This window comes from Natator depressus, chromosome 27, assembly GCF_965152275.1.
Source record: "Natator depressus isolate rNatDep1 chromosome 27, rNatDep2.hap1, whole genome shotgun sequence".
In the NCBI taxonomy this organism is placed as follows: Eukaryota; Metazoa; Chordata; order Testudines; family Cheloniidae; genus Natator; species Natator depressus.
This window is the reverse complement of record NC_134260.1, coordinates 2990987-3011295: the sequence shown is the minus strand read 5'-3', so window position 1 is coordinate 3011295 and position 20309 is coordinate 2990987. Positions and strand designations below refer to the sequence as shown.

General features: G+C 46.5%; 1 protein-coding gene across 1 annotated transcript; it reads left to right on the top strand.

The window, feature by feature from the left end:
* Positions 1-217: 217 nt before the first annotated feature.
* On the top strand, positions 218-19925 carry LOC141978439 (ADP-ribosylation factor 2). The gene is made up of 5 exons (XM_074940535.1): positions 218-357; positions 10549-10714; positions 14591-14701; positions 16059-16183; positions 18229-19925. The coding sequence occupies exons 2-5, from the start codon at positions 10567-10569 to the stop codon at positions 18388-18390; spliced, it is 546 nt and encodes a 181-aa protein (XP_074796636.1). The 5' UTR covers positions 218-357; positions 10549-10566; the 3' UTR covers positions 18391-19925.
* Positions 19926-20309: the final 384 nt, after the last annotated feature.

Below are 20309 nucleotides of genomic sequence, written 5' to 3'. Positions count from 1 at the left end.
GCCCGCCGGCCCCAGGCATTGGCCAATCCGCTCAGAACGCAGCCGCCATTGGTTGGTACCGCCTCCCCTGCTGCGTGCCCATTGGATAAATCGCGGCGAGCTCGCCGTGGTGACGGGTTAAAAATGTGAAGCCGGAAGAGAGTCACGTGGAAGTAGCGGCGTTTCCTTTACTGGCTGTGCGCCTGCCGGCTGGTTCTGCCCTGCCTCTGGCGGTTGGCGCTTCTCTGATTGGCTGACCTTGCCCGTCTCACTTTCTATTGGTAGAGGGGAGCAAGTAGGCGGGGTTTAGCCGCCCCTTGCCCCGCCCCCCGCCGTCGCCATTTCGTTGCTGGAGCGGACGGAGCCGGGGCTCGCGGGGTAAGCGAGGCGCGGGGCCGGGTCCCGCCGGTGGGGCGCTGCGGTGTCCGGGCGGGCCGGCCCCGGGCGGGGATCCTGCCCCACCGGCCCGGGAGCGGCCTGCGCGGGGAGCCGGGACTCAGCCCGGCCGGGGCGGCCTCCGAGCCCAGCGGGCCGGGGGCGGCGGGCAGCCGGGTCCGGGGGCGTCGGGCCGCCGGGCCGCTCAGTCCAGCGCCGCTGGTCCCTCGCGAGGCCTGTTTGTCCGCGGGCGCCTGCCGTTCGCTCCGGGCCGAGTGCGCCGCCCCGTCCAGCCCTGGGGTCGCCGCCCGCCGAGCGGGGCTCCAGAGGCTGGTTGCGGGTCTTCTCGCCGCGGGAGGCGGGTTCCCTTCGCGCGGTCCCCGGAGGTCGCCAGCAGCGTCTCTGCTCGAAGTGACTGCAGCTGTGACTCTGCCAACGTCCAGGCAGCGGCCGGACTCGCGCTGCTGGGCGCAGCCTTCTGCCGCTCGCTTGGCGTCGCTCCTGGCCCGGCAGGAGAGCGGGGGTGACCAGACCGCAGATGTGAAAAACTGGGATGGGGCGGGGGGAACAGGAGCCTAGATAAGAAAGACCCAAAAATCGTGACTGTCCCTGTAAAATCGGGCCATCCGGTCACCCTAGGTCCAGTATGTGATGTATATAACCATGTAAAAAGAACAGGAGGACTTGTGGCACCTTAGAGACTAACCAGTTTATTTGAGCGTGAGCTTTCGTGAGCTACAGCTCACTTCATCGGCTGCCTTATTAGAGCAACTTAGAGACTAACAAATTTATTAGCGCATAAGTGCTCTAATACTTTGGTTAGGCTCTAAGGTGCCACAAGTCCTCCTTTTTCTTTTTACGGATACAGACTGACACGGCTGCTACTCTGAAACCTATATAACCATGTAATGAGACTGCCATTATGCAGACGCTATGGCTTGCAATCAAGATTGCATGGTTGACAGGAAATCTGGCAGTTCCTAATTTTTGAGTGCTTGACCTTGCAACCCAGCCAACTTAAGTTTTTTAATTTGGCCCAGTATACTAACATTACAGCTGTACATAATATGTTTTTACCTTTTTAGACACATGGGAAACTACTGTAGCAAGCCTAACCTTCCCTGGGTGTTCTCTGGTTTCTCTTCTAATGCTGTCTCTCTTCAGGTTTGCTTAGGTCTTGAATTCCCTGGATACCCAAGTTTCATAAATTTGATGAGTTGTGATGTTAGGAACAACAATCCTACACTAGTGTCTAGGGGCTGGACTTAACCCAACCTTTCCCGTCACTATTACTTCAATTCTAAGGCAGGGGGTTCAAAAAGTAGCCAGTTGAGACTAGGGAGAAGCACAAATATGACTGATGTATTGCAAAGGTGGCCCTAACAAAGCACTTGCTCTCGTAGAGAGATTCACATGTGAAGCCAGCTTCTATCGCAGTATAGAAGCTGTATGCACAATAGTCTGTTTTAACTTACTTTCCGGTTTCAGAGTACCAGCCATGTTAGTCCGTGTCTGCAAAAAAAAAAAAAAGGAGGACTTGTGGCACCTTAGAGACTAACAAATTTATTTGAGCATAAGCTTTCGTGAGCTACAGCTCACTTCATCAGATGCATGCTGTAGCTCATGAAAGCTTATGCTCAGATAAATTTGTTAGTTTCTAAGGTGCCACAAGTACTCCTTTTCTTTTAACTTTGTTACTGCTGGTAGTTATGGGTACCCAACTACCCATAACTACCAGCAGTAACAAATATAGTCTCAACAGAAGGCAAAAGTCAGAAGACTGTGGTCAGATGTTTGGCTGCGTGTTTTTCCTGTGTGCTGTCCCAGCTCTACACAGACATTTAGCACAGCAGACCTTGAGTGAACTGCCCAATGACCACTAAGGTACGAAGGCACCCAGCCAGGTTTATTGTTGATGAAGCACAGTAATAGCAGACTCTATAAGGATACTAAGACATGTAACTTAACAAGGGGAAAGAATATTCATGTCCATTTTAGCTACACATACACTGACCTGGGAGAGCTACGGTTGCTGTATGTGGAGCTGTAGTTGTCCTGCCTGTCCCCCTGCATGGAGTGATAGGGGTAGAGATGCAGCCCTGTATCCCATGTAGAATGGTGCGAGGTGGGGAGTGGCGTGAGGTGCTAACATGGAGTTCTCCATAGACTGCAAAGGAAGGTGAGCTCAGGATTGATGAACCTGTAGGTCCACAAGAGTCTGCAACATCTGTGCTTGCTGGTGAAGACCTGTTATGTCCTGGTGCATCTCCCTCTCTTTTTCCTGGGCCTTTCTCCTGTCTGTCCTTTCCTCCTCCATATAGTGTGCAGTATTCACCCTCCAGGCAGTGATGAGCTGCCAGAAGCTGAAGAACCGGTTCCTTCACTTGCTCCGAGTCTTCGGCAGCACTGAAGGACCCGCTGCCGAAGGCCCGGAGCAAGTAAAGGACCCGCCACCAAAGGCCTGGAGTGCCGCTGGGTGAGTAAAAATTCTTAGGGGCGCTTCCCCAGCCAAGAGCTCAGGCGGGACAGAAAGGACAGTTTGCCCACCCCTTTAACAACCAGTTCTAAACTGGCTTCAAAATTCAACAACCAGTTCGTGCGAACTGGCTCCAGCTCACCACTGCCTCCAGGCCCTCTGTTCATGGTCTGATGTAGCACTGGCTTGTGGTATCTCGCTGAACATGTCATCCCAAGTCCTCTTCTTTCCTCTCCTTATCTGGCTTAGGCGTTCTGTGGGTGTAGAGGCGGAACCCCTCAAGGTCACAACAGCAGTAGTGGCAGGTAAAATACACAGGTACCATTGTCAATATAGTCTCAACAGAAGGCAAAAGTTAAGGTTCAGAACTCCCTCCCATTGTTCCTCTGAAGTTTTTAACAAGACATGCTTATTTGAACTTCACAGCGCCAGCCATGGTGATTATGGCCTGCTAGGGGTGAGGGAAACGAGAGAATTGCTCGGTTGCATGAAATTGAGTGTAGGGCAATGCACTGAATACGAGCACTGTTTTCCACAGGCAGTGGTGGTTTTAGCTCATATCTCACTCCTGAGGGTAACAAAGGAACAGAGCACAGCTGCTGCCGGCATCCTGAAGCCATCTGGGCCCGTACACTGCTAACCTGTTTACTGCAATGGTGCTGCTCCGATTGGTGTGGGAAAGTGACCCACTGCAGAGGAAGAAATAAGGCTGCCATCCCTAGAAACCGTTGGCAGAGGATTGCACAGTACCTCCATGAAAGTTTCATTGAGGTTCATTCAGGATATCCCTGTGTACATAAACTGTTCTTCATGACTTCCTCCCCCCAACACCACTCTCCAGTTCTCCAGAGGAATGAAAAGCAAATAACAGTTCTGTCTCTTTGTACCACTACCTCTTCCAGTATGAGTAAATTAGTGAAAAGGTAATAACGGTGTCCTGCTAAGTTTGGGGCACCATCAATACATTATTGTAATGGGAAATGCACTCACATACTTACCTGAGGTTCCTTCCCCTGCACTGGTCTTGCCCATGCTCAACTGACTGGACTGAGGTAGAGTTGCAAACAGGTCCTGCCTTATGGCATGTCTGTGTCTCAGGATCCTTGGAGGTATCTACGGTGGTGTGCAGAGTTGTGGTGAGTCCACCAAATATGGCAGGCAGTTCTTTGTAAAAGTGACAGTTCTGCACCTTGGCACCAGATTGACTGTTGGCCTCTGTGGTCTTGTGGTCTGCCTGCTGCAGCTCCTTCACTTTCACATGGCATTGCTGCTGCTCCCTGTCATACCCCCTTCTGCACTCTGCTCGTAGATGTCCACATTTCTACAGCTGGTCAACAGCTGTGCCTGCAGAGGTTCTTCTCCCCTTGGTCCAAGAAGATCCAATATCTTCTGTCTACTCCAGGCTGGAGTGTGTAGCTGGCATGGTTGGCTGGGCAGTTGCACACAACAGTGGAGAGCAGCTAGCCAAGCTGGACAATTGGGTAAGGGATTTCGAAAATGTGTAGGATTTCAAAGGGTTGAGGGGAGGGCTACCAGCCAAACAGACAGCCTGGACAAGATTAGTTTCACTTCCTCCTCTGGTTACTGAGTCTCTTCTGTGGCGGCTCAACCCTCAAGCAGTATACGGAGAAGTGTCCTTCTCCAGGCCTCGGCCCTCAATGTCTCTAGTCATGGACACATCAGTGTTCAGGTGGGGATCACATCTAGGGGCCCTCAGGTCTCAAGGCCTCTGGTCCCAAGCAGAGCTCTCACTTCACATCAATGTCAGGGAGCGGAGAGCGTTTTGCCTAGCCTGTGAAACGTTCCAATCCCATCTGGCGGGCAGATGTATTATCAGTCATGACAGACAATACAAAGGCAATATTTTATATGAACAGACAGGAGAGGAGCATGCTCCACCCTATGTCAGGAAGTCCTCGAGCTGACTTCTGCATAGCCCCCTCAATACACCTAGAGGCATCTTACCTTCTGGGATCCCAGAACGAGCTGGCAGACCATCTCAGCAGATCCTTCCAGAGCCACAAATGGTCCATTCGTCTGGATGTTGTGAACAGCATCTTCAACAGTGTGGAGTTCCCCATTCACATGAGACTCAACAGGAAGTGTCAGCAGTTTTGCTCCTTCCTGAATCACAGCCCAGGCTGAATCGCGGACGCATTTCTCCTTCCCTGGAAGGACCACCTGTTACATGTGTTCCCGCACTTCCTGCTCATTCACAAGGTCCTGCTCAAGGTCAGAAGGGAAAGAGTGTCCATCATACTGATAACTCCAGCCTGGCCCTACCAGCACTGGTATACAACACTCCTAGAACTGTCGGTAGTCACTCTGATCCCCCTGCCACTGGTGCTGGACCTAGTCACTCAGAACCACAGCCAACTCCAGCATCCCAGTCTTGAGTCTCTCCCCTTTACGGCATGGAAGCTTCATGGCTAAACCCCATGGAGTTGGCGTGCTCAGAACCCGTTTGAGAGGTCTTCCTCAGCAGCAGAAAACCATCCACTGGAGCGGTATACTTGGCCAAGTAGAAGAGATTTTCAATTTGGGCAATGTAAAGGGTACGTCTCCGATGCAAGCATCAATACCCTTCATCTTGGACTATCTGTTGTACTTAAAGAAGCTAGGTCTGGCAGCGTTGTCCTTAAAGGTTCACCTGGCAGCAATCTCTGCATTCCACCCAGCAGTTGGCGGTCAATCAGTCTTTGCTAGTCTGATGGTGGGCTGCTTTTCCCAAGTATAGATAGGTTATACTCAAGTTCACCATCCAGTACTGGCATGGGACCTTAAGCTGGTGCTTTCCAGGCTAATAGGGCCCTCTTTGAGCCCACAGCAACATGCTCGCTCCTCTGCCTCTCATGGAATGTGGCATTCCTAGTCATGATAACTTCAGCCAGGAGGGTGTCTGAGCTCAAGGCCTTGACATCTGAACCTCCATATAGAGTGTTCTGTAAGGACAAGGCCCAGTTGTGGCCTCATCCAGCCTTTCTGCCTAAGGTCGTATTTCAGTTTCAAACAAGCCAGGACGTTTTCCTCCCAGTGTTCTACCCTGAGCCACATGCCAACAGCCGGGAGCAAAGGCTTCATTCCCTAGACATCAGATGGGAATTGGCTTTCTATATCAAAAGGACAAACCCATTTCGTAAATCAAACCAACTCTTTATCGTAATAGCGGACAGGATGAAGGGCCTCTTGGTTTCATTGCAGAGAATTTCATTGTGGATCACGTTCTGCATTTGAACATTCTGTGTACCAGCCCATGTGCTGTCAATGCAGTCCACGAGGGTGCAGGCCTCCTCGGCTGTATTCCTGGCACATGTCCCTATACAGGAGATTTGCAGAGCCATGACATGGTCGTCGATTCACACGTTCACCTCACATTATGCCATCACTCAACAAGCCTGGGATTATGCAGCATTCGGCAGGGTGGTGCTTCAATCGGCGATTCAGTGTGATGCGATCCCTCCTCCTGCAGTCTGCTTGGGAGTTACCTACTTGAAGAAAGGATCGTTACTTACCTTCAGTAACTGTTCTTCAAGATGTGTTGCTCACGGCCATTCCAAGACCCACCTGCCTCCCCGCTGTCGGAGCCGTGCCAGCAAGAAGCAACTGAAGAGGCAGTGGATCGACAGGGCCCAATATGCAGCACCATGAGGGCACAACTCCAGGGGGTGCCTGGACCAACCTGACAGATACCATGGGGGAAAAAACCTTCTGGCTCCTAGGCATGCGGCCCGCACACACCTACTTGGAATAGCCACGAGCAACACAGCTCTAAGAACAACAGTTATGAAAGACCAGTAACCGCCTTACGTTGTGCACAGATCACAGTGGGATTTTGGTGGTACAGAACATTAGCACTCCAGTGTCTGAGGTCTTACTAATTTGGGACAGTAACTCAGTGCTCCTTTTAAAGAATGGGTTCCACCAAAAAGTGTCTTTGTAGAAAATCAAAAACTTGAATGCTTTTTGGCTCATCCTAACTTGCTTAAAAGTATTAAATAGTCTCTAAACTAAGGGATAGTCTCTGCTACTCTTCCTTGTTGAGCCAGCTGCTGGGGATAGATGAGTATTGGTCCTTGGCCTGATAAATATAGTCCAAGCTTCTGTTTGTGTGAAGAGGAATTTTTTTCCCCCGTAAGGGCCCAGCATGAGCTGTGGAGGGGGAATGCAGAGTCCCGGGGTTGGGATGTACTCAAAAGCCATGAACTACAAACCAGAATGGAAGCTGCCAATAGCTCACAATCAAGCTCTGCTGCTCCTACAAAGTTTCTGGAGAAGTGGAGGAGAGTCTCTTTTTTCCCCCCCCCCACCCCGCCCCCCGAGACTTTCTCCTTCACTTGCTTGCTCTTCTCAGCAACAGCTGCTGTTCATTTATTGGCACTCTGTCTCACTGGCAGCTAGCTGCTGCGGCAGCCTCCCTGCAAGCGTCTGGTCCAAGGGAATAGCTAAGAGTGCCCCAAAATGAACCCAACATTTTCAGATTTCAGATTGGCTTGATGCAGGAATTACTGTAGGATGTTTTACAGCCTGTGTCAAACAGGAGGTCAAATTAGCTCGGTGCTTCTCAAACTTTTGTACTGGTGACCCCTTTCACATAGCAAGTCTGAGGGCGGATCCCCCTTATAAATTAAACACTTCTTTTATGTATAGGTGTTTAACACTATTATAAATGCTGGAGGTGAAGTGGGATTTAGGGTGGAGGCTGACAGCTCATGGACCCTCCTGCATAATAACCTTGCAACCCCCTGAGGGGTCTCAACCCCTAGTTTGAGAACCCCTGGACCAGATGATCCTAATGGCCCCTACTGGCCTTAAAAATCATGAATCTATCAGACACTTTTCCACACCACACATTAGGGCGTAGAACTCATTGCCATGTATTGTTGAGGCCAACCAACTGGAGAACCAACTAGCTATTTGGGTCATAATATGGTTATGGTTTTGTAAGCAGAGGGGCGGTCCAGAACCATCCTGGAGAACAAACAGCCTTCTTTTGGTAGGAGTTCATCTCCAGGTCAGCTAAGGAGTAGAATTTGTGCAGAGTTTGGCAACCTCCTTTGTAAAGCATGGACACACATCCGGTAGTGGTCTCTCTCCTGCTGTAGGTACTGGTAATAGCACCCCTAGAATGCAATGATTAGACTTTGCAAAGTCAAGGTGCCACAACATCCTCTAACAATGTCTTTAGTTTTATGGGTTTATTTTATATTTTCATCCTTAATATGGCTTCCCCTTTTGATAGCATTCTAACTTGCATGAATAGCTACTTGTTTTCAAGCCATCTTGGTCTTCATTCTGATTCATCATAAACTGGATTGCTGTCTCCCCCTTACATGAGCTCATCTAGAGCTCAGACTTACAGTCCCACCTACAGCACCTGCTTGTGCTACTGTTCAGTTTCTCTTAGACTGTAGTCAGTTGCACTTGTCAGATGGATGCTGACTTTAGTCTCCTATGGAGGGTTGTTTTATAAAGCAAAAGGCTGGTGCCCTCCATGCACTAAACCTGGAACAGCACTGGCAGTAACTGCCCTGCATTGTGCTGCCTCCTATACCAAGAGGGGGATGATCATGAGGAGTTACATGAGCCTGATCATTTGCTGATTGGATTTTAGGCTGAGCCTGCCCAGGGTTCCAGTTCTGGTGGCTGCTTGTGATATGGGCTCTTGACCTACTAGGAATCAAGCTGAGATGATCAGTGTTTCAGTTGGGTGATAACTTGAGTTTGTATCTGGCTAAATTAGCCAGATACAGTGAGAGGCTGTAGGCCCATTGCCACCTGCCTGACCGTTTCCCCTGGCTGCTCTTCCTCCTACGGGTCATGTTTTTGTCAGAGTTTTAATTTGTACCTGGTGGATTTTGTAGTTTCTCCCAGTCTCGGGTGGGATGCACACTCCAAAATGTAACATGAGGTTTAGTTTAGTTTAGTTTGAGCTAGCAGCCAAGTTACAAGCCAGATGAGGATCTACCGCTTTTCCCTTTCCTTGCTTTCTCCCTCTCTCCCTTCAGAATCAATAGCATCCCAAACAGTAGATTTTCTGTTTTCATCTACTAAGCCTTACCTCTCCTGCCAGCCATGCTTGATTTCTCTGAATACTGCAGGACCCTCCTCTTGTGGCAGACTAAACCACCAGATTCTAGCTCTGCAGAAAGCCCTGAGTCATCTGCCTTGGTTTCATTCACCATTGTCCTTTCTCAGTCCCCAAAGAGTGATCTTTCATTGTCTCCAGAGTTCAAAATACTAGTCATGCACTACCCATGAAGGCCTGGAAATCACAGCTTTCAGGCTAGAACATTAATGCTCATTCCCTATCATACCAAGCTGCTATGCATAGAGTTGCCAAGGGGGTTAGTTTGAATAAAAATCAGTTTGATTAGCACTCTGAAATGTCCGTTACTACTGACTGCCTGGGACAGCTGCTAATCTTGTCTGAATACATAGTGGAGAAACGCATGGTTCCTGGAATCCCCTCTCCGCTGGGACTCCCGAAGCTGACTCTTGCGGTATTGCAATGAGTAGGAATGTAGTTTGAAACTTTTTAGGAAGCTCTCTGAAAACACATGCAAATAGGGTCACAACATACTCTGTGGTGCAGCGGGGGAAGGGAGATGTTTAATTCCAAGGCGTACCTACATTTTGCAGCACAAGCCTCAGCTGATCACTCAAGAGGAGCCTTAGATCTTCCCCCTTATTCTAGTGTTCTGAATTAAACACACACACGCATAATATGTGCTCTCACTTGGTTGAGCAGAAATTGTATGTTGAAATCAACCAGTGATTAAAACCCTGCATTTGCTCAGCTTTTTCCTTATGGTAGTTGAATACAGTGGCTGTACGTGGCCGTTCACTGCTTTACAGGCAGGGTGCTGTGCACCTGTTTTCAATCTAATAAGGCAATGAGCAGACCCATTGCGGGTGTGGTTAGATATTGGCTGCAGATGTGTTCTTTGTGCTGTCTCAGCTCCGCGCAGACATCAGTTAAACTGCCCGGTAAATCCATAGACTCGGTTTTAAGTGAAGGCACCTGGCCAGGTTTACTGTTGACGAAACACGGTAATAGCAGCACCTGGCAGACTCTACGAGGATACTAAGACCTGTATGCCTGTGACAATGGACACAGCATAGTGAATCTCAGGACTTTCCACTGCCCCCCTCAGCTGGCCAGAGACACATTTTTATAAGCTGATACAAACAAGTTAGTACTGCTCCTTTGACATAGTTACTGACTCCTTACATCGATAGTTCTCACCCATCATCTTGTACATGTTCGATCAAAACATCTCTATATACTGTCATCCTGACCTTCTCTTTTAGGAGGGGTCAGTGTGTTCCTTTTATCCTTTGGGAATGTTTTTGTACCATCCTTGATATCGGGGGTGTTCTGGTACCACTTGATATCGGGCTGTGTTTGCATGAGTACTCTGACTAGCACTTCTTTAGGAATGTGTATTTCTGCAATATCAGCCCTGTTCTTGCCAAATTCTGTGAGCAAGTCCTGCCTCATACAAGGGCTTATGTCTCAGGCACTCTTCCTAATACAGCGGGGGTGGAGAAGATATGCAATCATTAATCCTGTGAATCTGTATTTGGTGGTTAAGAATCATTCTGGGATTGCATGTAAGCAGGAATTCTCCTTAGATGGGACACCTATACAGAGATTCACTCTTGCACAACACAGGCATGGGGAGGTGCTAAATCAATCTTTTTTTTTTTCTTAACAGAGAACATAACCAACTACAATGGGGAACGTCTTTGAAAAACTGTTTAAAAACCTCTTTGGGAAGAAAGAAATGCGAATTCTCATGGTAGGTCTGGATGCAGCAGGAAAAACCACCATCCTTTACAAACTTAAGCTGGGGGAAATTGTGACCACCATCCCAACAATAGGTAGGTTTTACTAATATACGGACTCCATTAGATGTGTGCAGTAAGGGAACGTAATCAGTGATTCACAAGGACTTTCTGACGCACCAGTTTGTGAGCACTGTTGTGCCTTATAACAGGTCATGTAGTGTGGGTTGAGAGTGGCCAGAAGAACCTGGTATTAGAGTAGAGAGTTAAAGCACTTCTCTAACTTCACTGTAATGATCCCTGATTCTAAAAGGAGCAGAAAACCTCTTGTCCTAACACTGTTGTTAAATGTTTGTTTGATTAATGGGATGCATGGACTGAAATTTACAAAGAGGCAATATGGTCTAATGGTTCAGACTGGGGATTAGGAAATGGGAGATATGGGTTCTGTTCCCAATTCTGTCACAGACCCTAACCTTGGGCTAGGGATGTAAAAGGTTAACTGGTAAGCATTAGGCTTACTGTTAACCGGACCTTAACCGTTATCCCATGCGGGAGCCACGGAGCACGGGCACAGCCCAGGGAAGCCAGGCCAGAGCAACCCAGGCCACGGTGTGCAGCCTGGCGGGGCCCTGGTCTCAGCAGGACCCTAGCCCCTGCTGCCCCACTCTGGCCTGCCATGGAATGACATCAGTTAACCAGTTAAATGATATAATTTTAATCATTTAACCGGTGAACGTTTTTAACCAATATTTACATCCCTACCTTGGGCCAGGGTGGATTGATTTTAAAACAAGGCAATTTAAATCACCAAGTGGAAAGCATCAATTTTAATCACCTTTTCCAGTTGTACTTCCTTTATTTTTCAAAGAAAGGTGCATTCTCACTGGTTTATATAATCATTAAAACATGTTGATGTACAACTAAATAGAGCCTTTACACAAGATTTGGTAAATCTTTTTGCTACGTAGGAGGGTACCCTGTATACATTTATTTAAGCAATTATATAGCTTAATATTTTCAGCTTCTTATTAATTATACAATTTTAGTATGTTAGAAAATGGTAAATGATATACTGCTTATTAGATAATTAACTTTCCTCATGATTTTTGTCAAGCAGCATTAGGACGGCAACTGGAATTTTATTAAACACACAACAGCATATACAATTTATTAAACAAAACAACATTAAATGTTTTGGAAATGAGACAACCATCTCCTAAGTTATTTAGGCTGTTCTTCAAAATTTAAAACAACCAGATCTCATCCCCTCCTTATTTTCATTTGTAGTCTGGAAGAGATACAAGCTTTCTTGTTTTTTCATCTCCCAGTTGATTTCTCAACTTTGAATGAATTAATCTAAATAAAAAAAAAAAAAAAATTCGTTCTGTGCTTACAAAAGAGGCAATTGCTGTCAGAAGCTGGTTTAGCCCTTCAACAAACTCTGGTTCCAGGTGCTTAGCTAGTGACTTCCACCAGTTCAGTGGTGTGACTTTTTTAAAACATCAGCCAACACCTACTGCTTGAATGGTCCCCTCTAGCCCTGATCTCTGTTATGGTTGGTATGACAGAGGTGATTATTAGATGCCCATGTCATAGCAGCAGGTTCTTCTGCAGCAGCTAGGCATCTAAATGAGGTGGAGCAAATGCATGATCCACCTGCTTCTTTATTGCCTGCTGCTTAACTCTGTTGGTGCCTCTGTCTTTCTTCACTGGCTCTTGAAGTTCTTTGCAAATTTCAACAGCATCAGCAGCAGAGTAGCAATCTTTCTGCAGTTTGTTCCGGGCTATGGAAATAGGTTTCAGGCTATTCAGCATATCTTCTGCATTTCTCTTTAGCCCAATGTTGACTACTTTGGCTGCAATAGTTTCCTCTTTTTGTCTCCATTTTCTTCGCAAATTATTAGAATAGGCCAGTTCTTAATAAATAGCTCAAAAGTCACTCACTGAATTCCATCATACATCTTGGAAGAGAATGAGTTTGGATCCTCCTCTCTCCAGGGAAGCTGAAGCAAAGTGGAAGTGTTTTTCAGTTTCAAAAATGTTTTCCTTTATTCCTGGACTTGTTCTTAACTTTAAAAGATGCATCAAATGAGCACAGCACCCTTTTTATTATAAGTTTCAGGTTCCCTTCATTCTCTTCGTCTAGATTTCTTTTCCTCTTTGCTACATTTGCAGCATGACAAAGCTATGCACTTGACGTTTGAATTTTTGTTCAGTTAGTTATAGCTTTCACTACTAAATCTGCTATGTGGGCACTTCCTGATGTATCAGTTGTTTATCTTATAGAAACAACCCCATCTTCTGTTGCCACACATATTACTGGGTTATTGTGTACATTGCTCCACCCATCAAGATTCAGATTAACAAATTTCCTATTAACATGTTTTGCACACTTCCTTCTCAGTGTATCCAGCAACCTTCCAGCTCTGCCAGGTGGAGTGTAGCCTGGTCATAATGATTGAATCATGTCAATTAAATGTTTGTTCTAAAACAAGACTAAAGGGAAAAATTGTTCCATGAATGAACCAAACACACTTTTCATCTATGGAGTCTGGCTGGAATTTGCTCTTCATGCTTATGAACTCCTCCATGGTTTATCTGGGTGATGGGTTTTCGTTTTCGTTTTTGTTTTCTTTAAATACACTCAGGTAATTTGTCTGTTTAGTTACAGCTCTGCTGATGGGACCGGCAGATGAAGCTGTAGATATTGCAAATAAGTGTTCAATTCCCTTCGTCTAACCTAGACCATCGAAACAAAATGTTGTGGTTTGTTTTTTTTTTAGTCACTCTATTACTCAGTACAGGGTTTTTGTTTTAAAGGTTAATGAAAGATTCCTCCTACAGCCGTTTGTCTCACTGTTTAAATATATAACTTATTCTAAACCCAGTTTGATAGGGGAAATAATAAATCATAAGGATTATATAAATCTATCTAACACCCTTTCTCTAGCAACATACCAAACAGCTTGGGGAAAAAAAATTTAATGTTAAAATTCATAAAGTCCTAATAAAACTGTACTTTTTGAAGAGGAAATCTTCCCCTAGGATGGTTGATTATGTTGAGCAATAAAAAATCATTTCAGAAGTCCGGCAGTGACAGTGAAAATGTAACTGATGATAAATACTCCCACAACAAACATTTTGAAATTCATAAGTAATACACCAAAAACACACTTATGACCATCTAAGTGATCATTTCATAGACTATTAGCATTGGAAGAGACCTCAGGAGGTCATCTAGTCCAATCCCCTGCTCAAAACAGGACCAACCCCAACTAAATCATCCCAGCCAGGGCTTTATCAAGCCGGGCCTTAAAAACCTCTAAGCAGGGAGATTCCAGCACCACCTCCCTAGGTAACCCATTCCAGTTCTTCACCACCTTCCTAGTGAAATAGTGTTTCCTAATATCCAACCTAGACCTCCCCCACTGCAACTTGAGACCATTGCTTCTTGTTCTGTCATCTGCCACCACTGAACAACTGAGCTCCATCCTCTTTGGAACCCCCCTTCGGGTAGTTGAAGGCTGCTATCAAATCCCTCCTCATTCTTCTCTTCTGCAGACTAAACAAGCCCAGTTCCTTCAGCTTCTCCTCGTAAGTCATGTGCCCCAGCCCCCTAATCATTTTCATTGCCCTCTGCTGGACTCTCTCCAATTTGCCCACATCCCTTCTGAGTGGGGCAGGGGGGTCCAAAACTGGATGCAGTACTCCAGATATGGCCTCACCAGTGATGAGTAGAGGGGAATAATCACGTCCCTCAGTCTGCTGGCAATGCTCCTACTAATGCAGCCCAATATGCCGTTGGCCTTCTTGGCAACAAGGGCACACTGCTGACTCATAGCCAGCTTCTCATCCACTGTAATTCTCAGGTCCTCTTCTGCAGAACTGCTGCTTAGCCAGCCAGTCCTCAGTCTGTAGTGGTGCATGGGATTCTTCCTTCCTAAGTTCTCTGACTTTCTTCCCATGCAGGTTTCAATGTGGAGACTGTAGAATACAAAAACATAAGCTTCACAGTCTGGGATGTGGGTGGCCAAGACAAAATCAGACCCCTCTGGCGACACTATTTCCAGAACACACAAGGTAAGTGCACATATTTAAACCGCATACGTACTGTGACTGTCACTTGGCTAAATGCTGTCAGCCTTGTGCATGTGACTGTTCAGGCCTCGGCCATGGCTTCTCTAAGCCAACAAACGTCAGTCTTATATCTTGTCTTTCACTTCTCCCTCTGTGCCACTGTTTAATTCTTTACCTAGTTGTGGAGTGGCTGCTATGGTCTCCATAGTTAAGGTTTCTGTTTTAAAGCACTTTTTGAAACCACTCTTACCTGCCGCACACACAGTTAAATCAATGTGACTGACATGGCAGTTCAGAGCCTGGATAGAGCCTTTTGTGTAAGTCCCCGGTAATTTAGTGAAGGGTTTCCTGCGATACAGCCCACACCTCCAAAATGGCCTATTTAAGAAATGCTTTTATTTGTGCAGCGACTGTGGGGGTGGACGCCTTGAAAAGGATCCACATGCAGTTGATGCTGGATGCCCTCTGCTGAATTTTAGCACCTCGCTCTGGAAACAAGCTCAAACCAAGGTGGAGGTGTTGGAGTTTAGGTGTTGGCTCTGCAGAGCAAGTTGCTGGACTGCAGTGAGCCAGGCACGTTTTACAGTCCTGTGCACAGAGACTCTACTCCTTAGCTTACTCTAAGACGCACTGCTGAGAAAACAGGCAGTTTGTTCAGTGATGGTTTTAGACGGCCTCTGCTTACTAGGCCTTAAAAACATTGGGAGATCCAAATAGCTGGTTGGTTGTCCAGACAAAACTGTGTCCCAGAATCATATGATGCTGTGGCTTTGCTTGTGACAGTGATGGCCCGGGGTAGGCATTACTTTAACAGCCCTACAAAGAGGCAGTAGGGTTAGCTTTTTCTTGCAGCCTGCGGTAGAAATTGTCAGTTTCAATTTGACACTTTCAGAAATTGGGGTCTTTGGTTAAAATAAGATTAGCTGGGATGACATATTATCAGTACTCCAACTTTACTTGGGTTTTACCAGGAGTGGAGGCTTGAGGAATTAGCCTTGCACAAGGTGAAAATTCATAATCTTTGGCTATGTAATTGAAAGGACATGTTAGCTAATTTTTTCCTTCTCTGTGAACTAGGTCAAAGTGTGATGGAAGACCCACTAGTGACTATAGCCAAGATAGTCAGGGACACAACCCCATGCCCCAGGTGTCCCTAAACCCTCAACTGCCAGAAGCTGGGACTGGACAGCAGGGGTGGATCACTTGAAATTGCCATGTTCTGTTCATTCCCTTTGAAGCATCTGGCCAGTGTCCGAGGATACTGGCTAGATGGACCATTGGTCTGACTCCGTATGGCCCTTCTTATGTGACCTAGTTATTACTGAACACTGATTGCATCTGTCCTCTGACTCCTGCTTAGGCTTAATCTTTGTAGTGGACAGCAATGATAGGGAGAGAGTGAATGAAGCAAGAGAAGAACTCACCAGAATGTTGGCAGAAGACGAGCTCCGGGATGCCGTTTTACTAGTGTTTGTAAACAAACAGGTGAGATGTCTCCTGATCCCTATCTTTTCTAGGTCTTCATGGATGGCCCTTGTGATTGCCAGCATTGGCAGTCTTTAAATCTTCTGCAAGATCTGCTCTGGTTCAAAAGGAATTATTGTGGAGCAGTTCCAGGGCCTGTATTACACAGGATGTCAGACCAGATGATCACAATGGTTGCTTCTGGCTTTGGAATCTCTGATCCTAACCAGGAAAAGGTTCCAGGCTAGACAGTGAACTGGCTGTGGGGAATGAAAATAGTTATCTTCTGAAACTGGAACTACCCTGTGAGTTCTTGCTAGTGCACAGCCCTGGTGCAGTCTCTGCCTGGGAGAGATTAGGTGGGGTGGAGGAAGAACTCCTGCATAGGTGAGATTGATGTTTTCGGACTTCTTGTAATTCAGCCTTTTGAAATTTTGCTCTTCTGGGAAGAGTAAATCTTAATTTAGTGGAGCAAATATCCTTAGCATCTTAATTATCCTCATGAGGAGGGTGGGCAAATGGTATTTGTACCTGAGCTGGTAAAATTTCAGTTGTTCTTGCAAGGCTGATCTGTTGTCACTCTGCCCCACTCCTGCTGTCAATGTCTAGATTAGATTCTTCCAACTACATTCAACTCTTCAGTTAAAATTTGCTTGTAATCCATGCCAGCCTTACAATACTTGCCTGACATTCCCGCTGGTTCTTCCAGCCATTTTGCCTACTTGCTTAGGAATGTAGGGGTCATTAGTTCATTAGTGTGGCAGGCACAGCAAATCCAAATGACAAGTCAGACCTGTTTATACTGAAATTCATAGTCAGGCATAGGCTCATCTCCCCATCGTAGCAGACTTCAGTTATTTGCTTCACTTTCATCTAAACCTTTCAGGTGTCCCTAAAACACTTGAAGTAAGTTGGGTTTAGGTAGCAGACTGATGCAGGACCCCACCTATGTTCCCTCTAATTTTTTCCATCCGTATGCAGAATGAATTTTGTTATGTGCACCAATATCGAGGTGATGTGTCCCGCCAGTAGAAATAAAAATCCTAGATATAATATATACTTTTTTAAAAGTTACCATAGGGATAATTACTCCAGCCAGGACAGGCATTTTAGTACTCACTACTGAAAGGATTAAATTTAAGCATAAGAGAAATGAAATGATGAAATGCACAGACCAGCCAAAACACTAAAATAGCAGCACTTCGAAAGAATAACATTACAGAGAATGTGTGCATTGCAGGAAGTATCAAGAGGTAACAATAACAATAATACAAGTATGTGTTGGGAGGGGGGTGGGTGTGTGTAGAAAGAGGGGGCATGGGGGGGTATGGGTGTGACTATGAGAGATTGTCTGAGACAGTGACGGGGGGGGGGGTGAAGAGAGACACGGTGCATGTGTGAAGAGAGGCAGAGATTGTGTCTGCGACTGTGTGAGAGAGACGAGGGATGTGACGTGTTAGAGACACACGCGCGTGCGAACACTGCCCCTTTAAGTAGATTGGCACTCACCAGTCTGAAGCCTGCTTGTACAGACACAGCAGCCGCCAGCAGCTCCGTCCCACATTCTGCTCCTGAGCCCTGTCATGTCCCATCCCTTCCCCCCGGCTCTGCGGAGATGGAGTACATGGGAGGGGGACACCCTGACTTAAACCTTCCCCCCCCACCCCCCGCTCAACACAGCAAGCAGGAGGCTCCCAGGAGCAGCTGGCCAGGGGCTCCAAGGCAGAGGGCAGGAGCAGTGTGGCAGCGGGGGAGGGGCACCTGAAGTGCATGGCACTTGATTGACTGCTGAGCTGCAGCACCGGTGCACAGCTTAGCGGGAACACTGGTCCTGAGCAGCCTATCTTCTGTTTATGGTGCACACCACACACACCACCACCCCCCAGTTAGCTGGCAAGGATTAGGGAGTTCTGACAGGGCTCCACTGTGTACAGAGAGCTCTCTAGTTAAAGAACTGCGTTGGAATGTCCTGCCTTGTTTCAGTTTAAACGTTTAATCTTAATGTGTTTCAGTGGCTGCAAAGCATTTTTAGTTATAACATTCTGTGTGATTAAACTTCCCTTTAGGACCTTCCCAATGCTATGAATGCTGCAGAGATCACCGACAAACTTGGCTTGCATTCCCTTCGTCAGAGGAACTGGTACATCCAAGCAACATGTGCCACCAGTGGAGACGGGCTTTATGAGGGATTGGACTGGCTCTCCAACCAGCTCAAAAATCAGAAGTGATCAATTCCCTGAGCATCTCATCAGAACCAGCCAGCCTCTGCTGTGTGTGTGTGTGCGTGTGTGTGTCAGAGGGAGAGAGAGATCACACAGGTGTGCACGTCTGGGAGTGGGAGCAGCTTTCTCACACTGTGCCTTAAACATGCTGTAAAATAAAACCAATAGTATTCTATTTTAAACACTACCTTCCATAGCTTTGAACGTAGCATTTTTACACCAGCAAGCAGAACTTAGGGTGTTCGATGGGACATGATTGGAAAAAGGACCCTCAGCAACTGAAGGACAAGAAAACTCCGTTTTACATGCCAGGTTATCATTGCAGTTCTCTCTCGTGCGAGTTTTGTGTTTTCCCCGTTATCAGTGCAGTCTGTTGCAGTGTACGGTTTGATCTCCTTCCTTCATCATTTTTCAGTAGAATAATTTTACTCTTTCTGAATGTTGCCATGGAACTATATACCAGCATGTTACTCAGTATTTCAAACCCCTGACCCACACAACTTTCTGTAGAGCGAGATGTCTCTTCTGGTTCAGTTGAACAGTAGCATAGACAGTGTGTTCTGTGGTGGGAACTGTGTAATTTACTCTGCTGTGTAGAACATACCTCATTGTAAAGTAATTTGTTTGGGGGGGTTGTGGGGCTTCTTTGGATCAAGGTTTCGCCAGCTCCAGTCATATATTAGCCCCTCTAGCTAATTTCTCTCTTGTGGGATGGCAGAAGCTCAGCTTGGGAGGAAGGATCAGACGTCTGGACAGGCCAAGTGACTTATTTCACAAAAGACCTTAGTTACTGGTATCCGTTAGAATCTCCATCGGCAGGCTGGAAACGAGGCTTCTGAGATTACTGCTCCCACTCCTGCTTTGTACAAAACATCCTATGCTCCCTTGGAATGGATAGCGATGTCTTGTACGGTTATCAATTCTAACTACCAATTTAGGTTCTCTGTTGCAGGAACCCTATCAGTCTGTGAACGTCAGTAATTTGGTGTCAAGTGGGAGAAAGGAATCTAATGATAAAGGGGATTTGGGGGACATGCATGGAGACTAGACTGGAGCAGCCTGGCTAGTGCTGTGTAAGCAATTCTCATGTCCAAAAAATCCATTCCAGTTTCAGCAAAACATATGTGGTTTGGCAAACGCTGCACTGTGTCTGATGTCATTGGGTGGGTCAAAAGTACTCTTCCGCCACTTGCGTTTGCCTTTCTCACCTGAAGTCTCCACTATCTCCTCGTCCCTTTTGGTCACAATGTGGAAGAACAGGCTGGTGCCCCTCTTCTTCCATTGATAGTAATGCTTTGCAGTGAACAGAATGTGCAGTTACTCCTTTGCCTCTTTTTAAAAAAAAAATAAAAAATGGGGGGGGGACCCAGTGGAAGGAGAGACTGTCTGTCAGTCTTTTAACCATTTGAAATCTACTTGGACTATTGAGAAAATGAAGTAGAAATGTCTTTTTAATAGAAAAGTTTCATATATTCATGTTCAAAAATGTACGTCTATAAAAATACTACAGGGGGGCGGGGGAAGAAGTGAAGTGTGAATCAGATACAAGCCAAATGTGGATTTGGTTTTTGAACCATGTTGTAACTTCTCTGAGAAGTGCACTGTAATAAAGAGACTCTGTCTTGGAACGAGGAATGGGCTTGTGATTGATGGCAGCCATATTCTTTTGTACACATGCATCCCTGTCAACAGTCCAAACTAAGAACACTAATCTCATTCCTGCAGTTCCTTATCTACTGATCAAGGAATCTTTCTCCCCGCACCATGCTCAAGGGAGCTAGTAGGTACAAAATTCTTTAATCTGACCCAGATTTGCTCTGGGAACACAATCTTAGAACTTTGGTCTCTTCTGTTCCTGCAGGACTGGAAGTGTGGTGTGCACTACCGTGCCTGAAGGAGCTAGACAGACCATAGAAAATGCATTT

Bases quoted from the DNA above. Each gene is read 5' to 3' on its own strand.
- LOC141978439 (XM_074940535.1), top strand. From the start codon at position 10,567: ATGGGGAACGTCTTTGAAAAACTGTTTAAAAACCTCTTTGGGAAGAAA. The intron at 14,702-16,058 runs GTAAGTGCACAT...ACTCCTGCTTAG, and splicing joins CTATTTCCAGAACACACAAG to GCTTAATCTTTGTAGTGGAC. The intron at 16,184-18,228 runs GTGAGATGTCTC...ACTTCCCTTTAG, and splicing joins TAGTGTTTGTAAACAAACAG to GACCTTCCCAATGCTATGAA.